Source organism: Mytilus trossulus, chromosome 8 (genome assembly GCF_036588685.1).
Source record: "Mytilus trossulus isolate FHL-02 chromosome 8, PNRI_Mtr1.1.1.hap1, whole genome shotgun sequence".
Taxonomy (NCBI): domain Eukaryota; kingdom Metazoa; phylum Mollusca; class Bivalvia; order Mytilida; family Mytilidae; genus Mytilus; species Mytilus trossulus.
Window position 1 is genome coordinate 33082133 of NC_086380.1, and position 13907 is coordinate 33096039.

At 35.8% G+C, this 13907-nt stretch overlaps 1 protein-coding gene across 2 annotated transcripts in view; it reads left to right on the top strand.

The window, feature by feature from the left end:
• Positions 1–9373: 9373 nt before the first annotated feature.
• The window catches only part of LOC134681839 (uncharacterized), a 34543-nt gene continuing 30009 nt past the window's right edge, over positions 9374–13907 (top strand). For both annotated transcript variants that reach the window (XM_063541478.1, XM_063541479.1), the window contains exon 1: positions 9374–9451. In XM_063541478.1, the coding sequence (XP_063397548.1) occupies positions 9444–9451 (8 nt within the window). In that variant the 5' untranslated portion in view covers positions 9374–9443. The remainder of the gene's footprint in view (positions 9452–13907) is intronic.

A 13907-nucleotide genomic window follows, 5' to 3' on the forward strand; every position in this document is an offset into this window, starting at 1 on the left:
GAACAAAAAATTATTGTGGTCAAGCAGATGACAAAAATAAAATATTCTGAATCCAGATTTCATTATACCTTATAGTGTTGAGTTTTGGAAAAAAAAAACAAATTCTGAATCAGACAAAACACCATTACCCCCACCCCCTTTTGAAGTTTAATGGTTGCTCCCGAAGTACACGTTAATGGTCTATAACCAAATGATATCGGATTAGGATCGCAAGACAACTGTTCATGAAATAATTTTAATCGTGATCAGGTTCGTTCGAAGCCAAATGTAAGGAAATTCGAAAATTTAATGTACGCTAGCATTTATAATTTCATCTCCAAGACTTATCCATGATAATACATTCACAGTTAAAAGAATTACTATGTGTTTTATTTATAATGTATACATATTAACGGTAAAACATATTTCATATTTTAGATCATAAACAAGAGCAAAGGACAGACAAGCTGAAAATTACTTTGTTTTCTTTACTTCTACTCTATAGCTATTTGAACCCTTTCTCCAATGACAATGAATAAAATATGGGCAAATATTTTTTCGAATTTAGTTTTTTATGTTTAGTTAGAAAAGAGTCCTTTTTACAAAAACCATTACATGTAATAAACAATATGCAAAAAACCCATACACAAATAAGACGCACAATAAAATAAAAATACTATTGATAAACGCTATAAATAGATCAACTAAAACAATAACAACAAAACCAAGCCTGCGGGAAAATTAAAAAATATATTAATTAATGTTGCGTTATTCATTTGCGTCATTTGTTTTAAAAATAATTGAGATAATAAGTTACGACTTCACAAATGATTTTTAAATCCGCCACATTATTGTAAGAACGTATATCTGACCTAAGGGTTGTAAACCTAATCCAAGATATCAGGGTCATAGTTTTGTACGCCATACGCACGTTTCGGCTATAAGACTTATAAGCATGCAGTAGCACTTACATTAAAACAATTGAAATGACTTGTACATTTGATGCAGTTTAGTTTTCACAATTTCTCAGTCCAAACATATGTCTGTCAAATAAATGTTTGCAAGAAACAATGACAACAAGCAATACTAGAGGCTGTGTAATGGCCTGACCACTAAGTATAACCGACGATTGGGCTCAAGCAGAAAAGACTATCAGGTGCTGATTCTTTAATCAAGAGTCAATCTAACAAATGGTAAAAAGCTGAAAAACAAATGAAAATACACTTTTACAATGTTTCTAGTGTATGGAATGTCCAAAATAATTGATTGCACAGTCCATTGAATCCGAGAAAATGTTGTACTTTCAAGAACGGTGAAATTTCCAGTATTTCACGGAGAAAAGGTTCAATTATACGAAAGGCAATTTGAAGGCTTTAAATACAATGTTATATAATTAACTCCCTCTGTGGTTAGCCACAAATTGTGTCCAAGATGACGTCTCAACGAAATGTTCCTCATGATCGTAATGACCTTGCAGTTTTCCAGTAACGGATACGTGTGAGAGAGGGAAAGTAAGCGATGATACGATGTTTTAACGTTCCTATAAAGTTAAAGATGAATAATCCTCCTAAATGATTAATCTGTTTATGTGTTCCTAGACTGGAACACATAAACAGATTAATAGTGTAATCAAACTAACTACATAAATTAAGGAACGGCGTAACAGAATACTCCCCGTCTGATGTCTTTCTAATATCACTTTTCCAGAACTAAATCGTATATGAATATATGAAATAAATAAATCCAAACATAAATTGATTATGTACAAGAGTAATGTCCACTTTTGTTCGTATGAGAAATATCAGGTTTCAACTTACGACCTTTCAATATAAAGTTTCCAGAATAGATTAATTCCACGGGAAACTGGGTTCGGCACATTTTCTTGTCCTTAGAAGAAGGGTCTCTCCAATATTGTTGCTGTGATTTGCAGAATGTTCCATAGTTGCTGTTGAGAAAGTAGGAACTATTTCTCCAACGTTGTTAGGCGGGGACGACGGTTGAAGGTGTACCTCCGGTAGGTATGACTAGAGCTAATACTTTATCCTTTTGCGGTTTGGCGAAATGTCAAATCTTTTTGAGTATCAGACGAAATTAAACGTTTCGCCCTAACGTTCCATCCTGCTGATCCAGTTGTTCCAGCTGTGAGATGGGGTTCTCTATGTTTAATTTTGTTGTAGTAATGTCCAAGAAAAAGGTGTTACTTTGTGATGATGTCCAGATAAAACTACTGGTTCCTTTTCACTAAAATTCAAGTCAGATTGGGAAAACTGCTTCCTCCTCGGAGTACAGGTTGATTGATCAAAGGCAGATTAATATTGGCAATAGGTCCTTCCATCGGAATAGGTTTGTGAATGCTACTGATTTCCTCACCATGCACTTCAAGTCCTGTTGATTTCGGAATGAAATTTTCTTTATCATTAGATTTGTCTATAGAAGTCATAGATTTTGCTTTCAGTGACGCGATTGATGTCCCTTTAGAGTATTTCGTGCGTTTACTAGGCTTGGTACTAGGTCCTGTACATTCAAAGAATTGTATTGAATGCGATTTTGCGACCCTGGCATTCGAATGAAAGTTTTTGTCGTTAGACTGAACAACAATTGGATTCTTGTCCTTGACGGAAATTTGCAGTCTTGAGGCAAGACGTTGTTCTGATTCCGTTATTGAAAAGTTAGTTATCTTTGTGTTGACTTCAATAGGAACAGTTTGCTTGTCAATGTATGTATTTCCAATTATGACCCAACCAAGTCTCATTCGGGATGGTCCTACATTGTCCTAGGCGTTGTTCAAGGACGTGGTGTGCCTTTATAAGGTCTCTTCCAATTAGAAGTAGAATTTGACAACGTTCCTCTATTGGTGGAATGCTTCCTCTGAGTTCTTTCAAATGGGGATGATGCATTGCGACTTCAGGAGAAGGAATTTCGTCTTGATTATTGGGAATATTATTACATTCAATTAATGTAAGCAGATCAAATTGTACGTGACTATGTGCAGACTTTATGACGAAATCTTTTCCTCTTTTCCCGGAAGTAGCTACTCTGCCGGAGCATGTTGTAAGAGAGTAGTTTCCAGGTTGTTCCCGAACGTTGAACAGACTGAAGAATTCAAGCGAGGCAAGAGACCAGTTGCTTTGGTCGTCATTAATGGCGTATATCCTGATAATGTTGTCTTTCTTGTCCTTGTAGTACAAGTCCACAGGTAATATCTTGGCTAACGATTTCTCGTTCTTATGACCTTTGTAGATCTCTGTGCAGATAGAACTCACAGAGGTTAACTTTGTTTCAGCTGACTCTGTCTGCTCCTCGCCGTAGGCTTGTCTGTGTGAGCTAAAATGAGAACTTTCAGATTGTTGTGGTCTAGTGAAGTGAAGTGCGGTGGTATGTCGTTCACTTCCACACTCACTACAACTGATACTTGCATTGCAGTCCCGACTACGGTGTGTGGTTGACTCACAACACTTGTAGCACACATTGTTTTGTCATAACAGTTCCTTGCGTTCCTCGATGGATTTGGCTCCGAATGCTCGGCATTCAGTCAAGGTATGCTTTGTCTTGTAAAGGATACACAGATTATAGTTGACTGCTGTCTTCAGTTTGCTGTTCAACAGCCGTCATATGAACGTTGACTTTGGAGTACGTCTGAGGTGTGAACCTTGGCGTAGCGTCTTTTGTATTTGGTGTTACTTTTGACCCAAAGATAAACCCAGGATCGTTGTTAATTTTGCTAATTTCCCTGATGAAGGCAGATAATCCTGTGAAAGGTGGAAAGGCAACTTCATATTTGGACTTTTATCTTGAAACCCTTGTTATCCACTTTTCTTGGAGCCCGTATGGCAGTTTTTCCACAATAGGATTTATCCAGGAGGAAGAGTCGAAATAAGCAAGCAAACATCCCATCTTGGGATTTTCCTTGTGATATTCGATTTCTGATAGAATATCAGACAAGTCATAAAGACGTGCGTTATATTTGTTCGTCAAGGTAGGGAAGTTGACGAGTTGACTTGTGAGAGAGGCCTCCGGCATTTCTAAAGCACCATATCGCTCATCCAGTCTCTGCCATAACCTCTGTAGGCATCTTGTTTGGGTTGTTGGCATTTGATACCCTTATGCTCATGGCATGTTTAGTAGACTCTAGCCCTAGCCAATTAATTAATATATTTATCTGTTCCGAGTCCGAAACTTGTAATTCGTCTATGACATTTTTAAAGCTGGCTTTCCATGTATTGTAGGATTCTGCCCTGTCGATAAAGCTTGTTAGCCGGGAGAACAACAGGTCCTTACGCAGGAGAAATCTGGTTATTTCCGACGTAGGATTGATTTGTTGCTGGTATGCAACAGGGGTCTCTTCTATTACGCCTTGTTTTTGTTGTAAGACAGGGATCTCTTTTATAACGTTTCGTTTTTGGTGTAAGACAGAGATCTTTTCTTTAACACCCTGTTTTTGGTGTTCAGCAGGGATCTCCTCTGAAAGGCCTAGTTTTTGTATGCGGGTTACTATTCCCAGATCTTGGATTAAGGTGACTTCCGGTGACTTAGTATCAGAAGGCAAAACTGTAGATGTTTGTGACGGCAGTTTCAGTGCCATGGATGGCACGAACGCTGGTGCTTCATGACTCAGCTCAATCTTAACAGGAATTTCATTTATCTTTTGAGGTTCTGTTACTTCCTTTACAGCAATTGATACAGGAAGTTTATTGACGAAATCTTGAACACACTGTAGCGGGTCTCCCATTTCGTCAGGGAGATCGCTAAACGCTTGGCTGTCATCATATTCCAGAATACAAGCCTCTACTTCTGCGGCTGCAGCTTCTCTCTTTGCTTCAAGAAGGTTAAATTTGGCTTTAAGCTCGGCCTTTTCCCGGCTTTCTCGTGCGGCTTCTTGTTGCATTTGAGCCTTCCTGCGCTTGGCCTCTTGTTCTAATTGCACTTTTCTGTGAGCGTCCTCTTGTTCTAATTGCACTTTTCTGTGAGCGGCCTCCTGTTCTAGCTGAACTGTTCTCTGTGCGGCCTGCTGTTCTAGTTGAACTTTACGTTGAGCGACTTCTTGCTCCATTTCTGCCTTTTTACTAGTCCGAGATTACTCTGACGTCCAACGGCTGTTTTGCCAGACAAGCTTGAGCCGTGGGACGTCAGAGCTCGTCCCATATCAAAAAGTGGATATTTGCCCACCCAAAATAGATGCGCTGCTTCGTCGCTTCTGGTGTCGACTGACGGCCTTGGAATTATATAAATCGGGCATCAATCTGTTCATTTTTCATTTATCTCTTCATTTATGTAAGTTTCACTTACCTGTCAACCTTTATTTTCTCATTATTAGACAGTTTTTACAGTGACCCATCGATTTCGGCATTTTGACTTTCACTTTCAAATGGACGTCAAGTTACGAGAGAGTTCGTGGTCTCGAGACTCAAAATATGCAAATATTTATATTTTTTCACCTCCTTTATAGGAGATCGATGATTAACATTTAGTAGCAAACCATGATTTTCACCTCCTTTACAGGAGATCGGTATGAAGCATTTAGTTCCGACCATGTTACAATCGGAAGCTCTCGGATATTTAGATAACTTGCATCGTAAATGAACGAGGTGTTACATTATGGTCATTTGCATAAATAATCACTGTTTTCTCGTGGTCATGTGATAATCTTTGAAAATGAAAGGCAAAATGCCGAAATCGATGGGTCACTGTGAAAACTGTCTTATGATGAGAAAATAAAGGTTGGCAGGTAGGTAAAACTTACATAAATGAAGAGATAGATGAAAAATAAACAGATTGATGCCCGATTTATATAATTCCAAGGCCGTCAGTCGGCACCAGAAGCGACGAAGCAGCGCATCTATTTTGGGTGGGCAAATATCCACTTTTTGATATGGGACGAGCTCTGACGTCCCACGGCCCCAGCTTGTCTGGCAAAACAGCCGTTGGACGTCAGAGTAATCTCGGACTACCTTTTTACGTGCGGCTTCCTGTTCCATTTCAGCCTTTTTCGGTGTAGCTTCTTGTTCCATTTCAGCCTCTTTGCGTGCTGCTTCCTGTTCCATTTCTATTTGTCTGAACAAGGCTTATATTGTACTGTTATACCACTGTCCCAGGTTAGGGGGAGGGTTTGATCCCGCTAACATGTTTAACCCCGCCACATTATTTATGTATGTGCCTGTCCCAAGTCAGGAGCCTGTATATTTTGTGGGTGTCGTTTGTTTGTGTTACATATTTGTTTTTCGTTCATTTTTTTACATAAATAAGGCCGTTAGTTTTCTCGTTTGAATTGTTTTACATTGTCTTATCGGGGCCTTTTGTAGTTGACTATGCGGTATGGGCTTTGCTCATTGTTGGAGGCCGTACGGTGACCTATAGTTGTTAATGTCTGTCATTTTGGTCTTTTGTGGATAGTTGTCTCATAGGCAATCATACCACATCTTCTTTTTAATATATTGTTCCTCTTCCTGTTGTAGGATAAGGGCATGTTTTTCGACAAAGGCTATTTTAGACTTGGCAGCCTCTGCCTTGGCACGCTTTCTCCGTGCTAGGCTTGACATGTCTGACACGTTAGAGCTTTGAGGTCTTTGTTTTAGTGGATTTGGCCTTTGTTAGGGCGGGGCGATGCTAGTGTTGTTTTTCCATAACCAGTTCCACTTTGGACAGACGAAAATCCAATGAGAGATTATATCCTTCTATTTCTTTTTGACTCTCCGATGTTCTGGTCCTTTTCTGAAAGTCCAGTAATTCATCTGTGATCCTATGATAATTATTACAGGCTTTAAAAAGTTTGTCCTAAGATGTTAGGAGTTGCTGGAGCTCGTTAGGAGGCGCAGTGACTTCCAATAACTGGGATTCAATGTCTGTCCAGAGAGTCCTGACAGATTTTGTCACGTTTTTCTGTAAAAGCTCCTTTTCCTTTTTCCGTGAGGTCACGTACTCGCCTAGTCTCGGGATTTTCATCTGAATGTGTTGTATTAGACGGATTTTCTAATAGTTCAGGGACATCTCCCTCTGGGGGTTGAACCTCGTCTAGCTGTTCTGCTTGACTGGGATCCATGATGGCTCAACGTTATTGGGTTGCTGCCTAATACACACAAGTTATTTAGTCCACTGTCAGTGTAAACGCAGGTACGTTGCTGCGTTATCGTTCCTTGTCTGGATATGTAAAGACAGGTTGTCGTCAATTTACTTTATGCCAAGGGATGACGCGTTCTTGCAGGTCTCAACAGGTTGTAGTGGTTGAACTGACGTGGAGTGGCGTTATCTGTGAGACACAGCAGGCAAGTTGTAGACTTTTTTTTAAGAGTCTATCTAACAAATGGTAAAAAAGCTGAAAAAATAAATAAAAATACAAAATTTGTGTTGAATTAATGTTTCTTGTGTATGAAATGTCCAAAATAATTGATTGCACAGTCCATTGAATCCGAGAAAATGTTGTACTTTCAAGAACGGTGAAATTTCCAGTATTTCACGAAGAAAAGGTTCAATTATACAAACGGCAATTTGAAGGCTTTAAATACAATGTTATATAATTAACTCACTCTGTTGTTAGCCACAAATTGTGTCCAAGATGAGCTCTCAACGAAATGTTCCTCGTGATCGTAATGACCTTGCAGTTTTCTAGTAACGGATACGTTTGAAAGAAGGAAAGAGAGCGATGATACGATGTTTTAACGTTCTTATAAGGTTAAAGATGAATAACACATAAACAGATTAGGAAAATAATCAAACTAACTACATAAATTGAACGGCGTAACAGAATAGGCTGTGATGTGGTAAGTACCACGTCTTAGATTAAGGTTTACCATCTACGTCGTCTGGTTTGCTAAATACGAAACCTATTCCCGGTTATGACTGTTTAGCCGAGTGAACTCGCAATGCTATACGACGTGTCTCGGTATTTAAACCTCCAACATCAATGTATTTAGTTATAATGTTTCTTTTGTACGCCTAGTTGGATATTGTGTTATGTCTTATCGTTTGTGGTATAAATTCTCTAGTTTCTCGTGGTTCGTCTACAGTGTTTTCGTTTTATATAGTTCGTTTTTAAGTGGTTACTGTTTGGTCGTACATCATCTTGCCTATATTACAGTTATTTTTTGCACATAATTGATTTGTTTATACACTGTTTTGATTTATGATAAAATCCGACATGGTTAGAAAGTACAAATGAAAACATCATTACAATCACGCTTCCATTTTGATACCCTGATCATGGTTAGAAAATACACAGAATAACACCATTACAGAGTCAATCCCAATTGCGTATTTGTGTACGTGTCTGCAATTAAACAAATCTATTCTATTTTCAAAAATTTCCCTTTGAAAATATAAACATCACAAATAAACGTCACTTTTTGTGGCGTTGATTCATTCGTGTATGGCACTCATACAACATCGTATCTATATTCACTATAAAAGATAATTGCAATAGACTGTAGCCGAATTATTTTATTTTTATTTATGAATCAAACCATTATAGTCTGGGTATTATACAAACCATTGATAGTTTTAAAATTCAATGGATATTGAACTTTTCCTGCAATTCTATGATGTATAAAACATTGATTACGCAGTATCTACAAGTGGCACGGTAGTATTTGCATTCCAGAATTTAGGTTGCTCTTTTGTGTACCCTACTTAGGTAAATGTATCTAAACAGTGTGATTGGACAAAAAATACAGTATCAACTGAACATACTTTCCCAAACTGAGGGATGAATCAGGTGTAGAAAAATATGAAATGATTTTACATACAGATGAAAATGAATGTTTGAGATTTTTTTAAATTTTGTATTCACTGCACCATAAAATACCTAAAAGTACTAGTGGCCTTAGGTTTTTAAAAATAGCAAAAAAAGTAAACGGTCATGATACATATTCAAATTCATTTCTGAATAGTAAAATGAAAGTACTTCAGTTAACTGTGAATGTAGAATTTTTTGCAGTGTTAGAAAGTGGTGAAAATTCTAAAAAGGCTATCATTATCGCTTATGGGCCAGGAAATACTACCGTGCCACCTACAGAATCAAGACGATATAACTAAAAGACTAGACTACGGTAAAACACAACATAATCCGTCTTTACTTTTATTTTACCTAGTATAAATGTGTTACGAAAAATAATTTTAGTATTTTGTGCGTTTGTGTGAAGTTATATAAAAGTGCATGCACAACTAGTTTGTCAACAAATGCAAAGCCAAGTTTATGCTTGTAAGAGTACGAACGAGTATAATCTGAACTATTCATATTTCAGTTGGAAACCCTCTTTTGTTTTCTACATCTTCCAAAATTGTTCTTTCAATACAGTATGACAGATTTTTAGTGCAATCATTAAACCTAACAAACTCCAGACCAAAAACGGTAAGGTTATCTTCTTCGAAACGGTGTGACGATAACCTTTTAGTAATACATCTTATTATATAATCGTTCACCGTGGCAAAGTACTGCATACATTTCTTTCGTTGTTTGGATCATTGATTTATAGATGATTTCGTAAGTACAATGTACATTAGTTTATGCATGTTAAAGATGAGAAAATAGTAACAACTAATATAATGGTCAGTTCACGGACAAGTCGTCTTGGGCCAATTTCAGAAAGCTGTTTCAGAACTAAGACATTTCTTATGATGGTCTTACGGCATATCTCAGTCTTAAATGGGTTTTACAAAGTGGTTTAAATTAGAACATCTCTTAAAGCTGGTCATAACGTTAGGACTATACGAGAGGTGATCTTAGGATAGGCATAGTGTTATGTTTAAAATTTATACTCATTTTTTATATCATTTTTGCAAATTAACCTATTATATAGTCTCCTTTTCTTGATCATTACTAAATCTTTGTAGTTTGACGGTTTTACATGATATGTCAACAATGAACATTCTATGTATTGATATCAAGAATGCACGTTTTTATTCTTTAACCCTCTTATAACCAATACAGTGACAAGTTAAATTCAGCTAATTTTTACAAAAAAAATTGTTTTATTCTTTTTTTTTCAATTATGTATCTAAAGTTGCATAAGTATATTGGTGTATTATGATATATTATTTATAAAAAAAAATACAATCATTTTTAGTTTTATTTTGCAAATTATCTAATTATAATAATAAATACGTTTAGTAATTTATGGGAAAGACGTACTACATTTAACAGATTGTTTCTATGAATCCATGTTAATATTTGGAAATTTTAAGAACTTGCGACAGGTTTGGGTTATCTTTGCTAAGATCATCCTTAGACAGCTTCGAGGCGAGGTCTAAAATAAGTGATAAGATACATGTAGCCATAAGAGGATCATAAGACATGCCCTAAGATATATCTTATAACAGGTCTTGGAATAGATTCGTGAAACCGACCCTTGTTTGCTAGAAAATGAGTTTATATTTGATACAGACAAAAATGAACCCTTGCAACAAGCCACTTACTGAGAGATGCAGCACGGTTTATTAACGCGCGCAGAATGGCGCATTCTGTATCGTGTACTCAAGGTGTCAGATCTTATGTCCATATTTTGACCAGACTCTTTTTGGAATTCATACAAAAGACGCCCCATTTAGCAGGTGTTTTACTGCATGTCAGACAGAAGAAGACCAAACGTGACCATATTTCTTTACCCCAAATACTTTTAGAGTACATCTTCTTTGTACATGAATTGTCATAACAGTTCACCGGTTAATGGGTCGAAAGAATATCCGATTTACCGGTATCATAAACTTATTCAATTAATCTTAACTTTGAGCACCTGTTTTCTATGACGGCTAAAGAGAGTTCTAGCTCATTCGTTAATAACACATTTTGTTTTTTTGACAGATTTCTTGTTATTAGAATATGCTGGTAAACTATTTAAAAAAATAAGTAATTGCCATGGTTAATGAATTGTACATCTTGCATCCTGTTTGGTCGTTCACAAGAATAAATCTCACTCTGATTTTAAATAAAATATCAGTTAATATACATACAACAAACACTGATTCGTAACATGGGGCCTGTTTATCGAGGCAGTCTTAGGATTAGGACGTTTCCTTAGACCAACTTAGTCCTAACTTTAAGATTTATTTAGGATGGTTAGTGTATAGACAAATATGGCCTGTGTTGGTTTGCATTTACTTTACTGCATATTGAATCCCTATCCTCTTTTCACCACCATTGGTTGCAACATTTGACAATTTACTAAAAAGCAAAGTCTTACTCTTTTCCACACGGTCCAAGAGAGTCTGTAGTTTTGCATTGGTAAAATTCGGATTTCGTCTCTTGCTCATACTCTCACGTATTTTGTTTTTTGTTTTTGTTTTTGTTTTGCAGTAATAAAATAGTTGAAGTAATCCGTATGTATATGAAATATGCACGAGCTTTGCCTTTGAATTTTTAAGTACGAATTCGTGACACTTCGATTTTAACTCACTCAAAGCATATAATGATTTTGCCGATAATATATTTAGTTTTAACTATTTACAATGTGTTTGTTAAATTCTTATATAAAACATAGTTATATTTTTTTTTGTGTTATGATTTTGTTTCATAGAGCTTAAATGTACAATTATAATATAGAAATTATTAAGACCTCTAATTTTAAAGTAATAATTATTTTTCAAATAATTATCCTTTTTTTTAAGATTAAAATTATTGGTTAAATTTTATACAGTATTTTCATATTTTTTTTCATTTATCATTTCCTATTTTCTTTTACGCCAATACTTGGGACAGCGGTTAGGACATCCAGGCTAAGATAATCCTAAGATGTCGTAAGTCGGTCCTAACTTTATCATAATTTCTGATTCGTGTGATTACTAATTAAAACTGGTTTTTTTTCATTCCATTAGACGTGAACATTTGCATATTCACAAAAATTTGGTAAAAGCATCCGGATTTTCTCCGTTGTACTTGAGTAGTAGATAATTTCCAATCGGTCCAAGCAGCATAAACGAATTATTACATTTACAGCGCAGTTCTTAATTCGAAAAAAGACTGATTAAGATGTCATGAACCTATTGCGATACATACAGAACCATCTAAGGCAACTACAAGCCGAAATTCTAACGTTAAATCATTTTTTTTATGTGTTAATTACTTCACTTTCATATGCATTTTTGAACTTGAAAAATATAAGGGAAAGAACACGTGGCAATCTTCTCATAAAGCTATCAGTTTCTGATAAAATCAATTTGATCTGTTCAACTCTGTATTTTAGTTTATGTCATTCCTGATAAGGAGTACCATTTGAAGGTTATTATTTTCAAGTTTCAAGAGCTTAATTGTTTATAACTTATGATGACTATACAGTTATGATATAAGCAACATCTGATATTTTTTGAAGAAAGAATTCGATAAAATAAAATATGGGTTACACGTACATGAAAAAGAAACCAATGACACTAATAAGCAAAAAACAGCTGGGGGTCAACAAAACAGATGTTTATACAGGGGAGATAACTTCTAACCTCTCATTAGTACTGTCAGAATAATCTGTCATAGAACTGTTCTAAACTGTCCTAGAACAGTTCTATCTAGAACAGTTCTACCCTAGTAGAAGTAGAAATTTCAGAATCAGTTCTAGGTAGAACTGACCAAATCAGTTATAGGTAGAACTGTCAGGATCAGTTCTAGTCGTAGAACTGTCAGCAGAACTGACCAAATCAGTTCTAACCGTAGAACTGTCAGCAGAACTGTCGAAAACTGTTCCAGCCGTATAACGGACCAAACCTGTCAGGATTGTAGAACGGTTCTAAATGACGTCACTGCAGTTAGGGCATGTTAAAACAGTACTGTGATGATAATTTTTTAATATATAGTATATACTTTTGACCTATTTATATTTAAGACAAAGAGTTCTTAAAACTGTTCTATGGATAGAACTGACTAAATCAATTCTAGCCGTAGAACTGACAAAATCAGTTTTAATCGTAGAACTGTTATAGTTGTGAATGTCAACACCAACTTTCAATTTCGATACAGTTGTCGAGCCATTTACATGTTTTATCTGAATGAAAGCTGATACAGGGCAAGAGTAAAAGTTATCAATCATAAACTTACCTGTGATAACTCATTCCATGAAACATTTTGGGTAAAATACTTATAAACAAGTGTGAAAATAAGGGTTTTCTGTACGGTGTACATTCACTTAACTATGCACCGTACAGAAGAATTTATGTGGTCAGCTATATATACACCGTACACAACGCTTCTTTTCGGAATAAAATATCGAAAAATAACATATGTTTGAAAGATTGCAAGGCCAATTATTGAAACAGCACTACTTATTACGCACACACAGTGGCCTTCTATCAGAAAAAAAAGTTGCAATTAATATAGAATCATATCGGATGAGACGAGCGTCAACTTCTTTGACAAGTATTTGCAAATGTTTTTAGTAAGCGTTCTTGTTTTGGGAAAATAATGAGACATCTCTAATCATCATCCTACGACCAAATCATTTCTTAAAACAAAAATTATGTTTAGATTAAAGTACGCATTGATATTATATAAACAAAACAAAGATTTTCTTACCGTGTCATGTCAAAATCGATCACGCTCGCTTGGTTAGTACCTATATATCCGCTGTACCGATGATACACGGTGGCAAAGTCAAACCAATATATATATCAACACTGAGAAAACAATGGACCGAAAAAATTAAGAATAGAGAATTATAAATTGTAGAAATATAAAGAATAGAAAATAATGGGAAAAAGTAAAAAGGAAAAAAGAAAATAGCATAAAACTTTGAGAAAATACTATGGACGGAGTTTACATAATAGAGAATAATTGGGGAAGAGTGCAAAATCAAGGACAAAAAAATATAAAGAATAGAGGACAATCAATAAAAAAACCGGAATAATGGGGTGCTGAAATATTAGGAATAGTGTACAAAAGTCAAAATAAATAAAGAACAGAGACAAATGGTCTCAAAAGTAACGTCTCTTGCATGTAGATTGAATAGAACATATTCAGT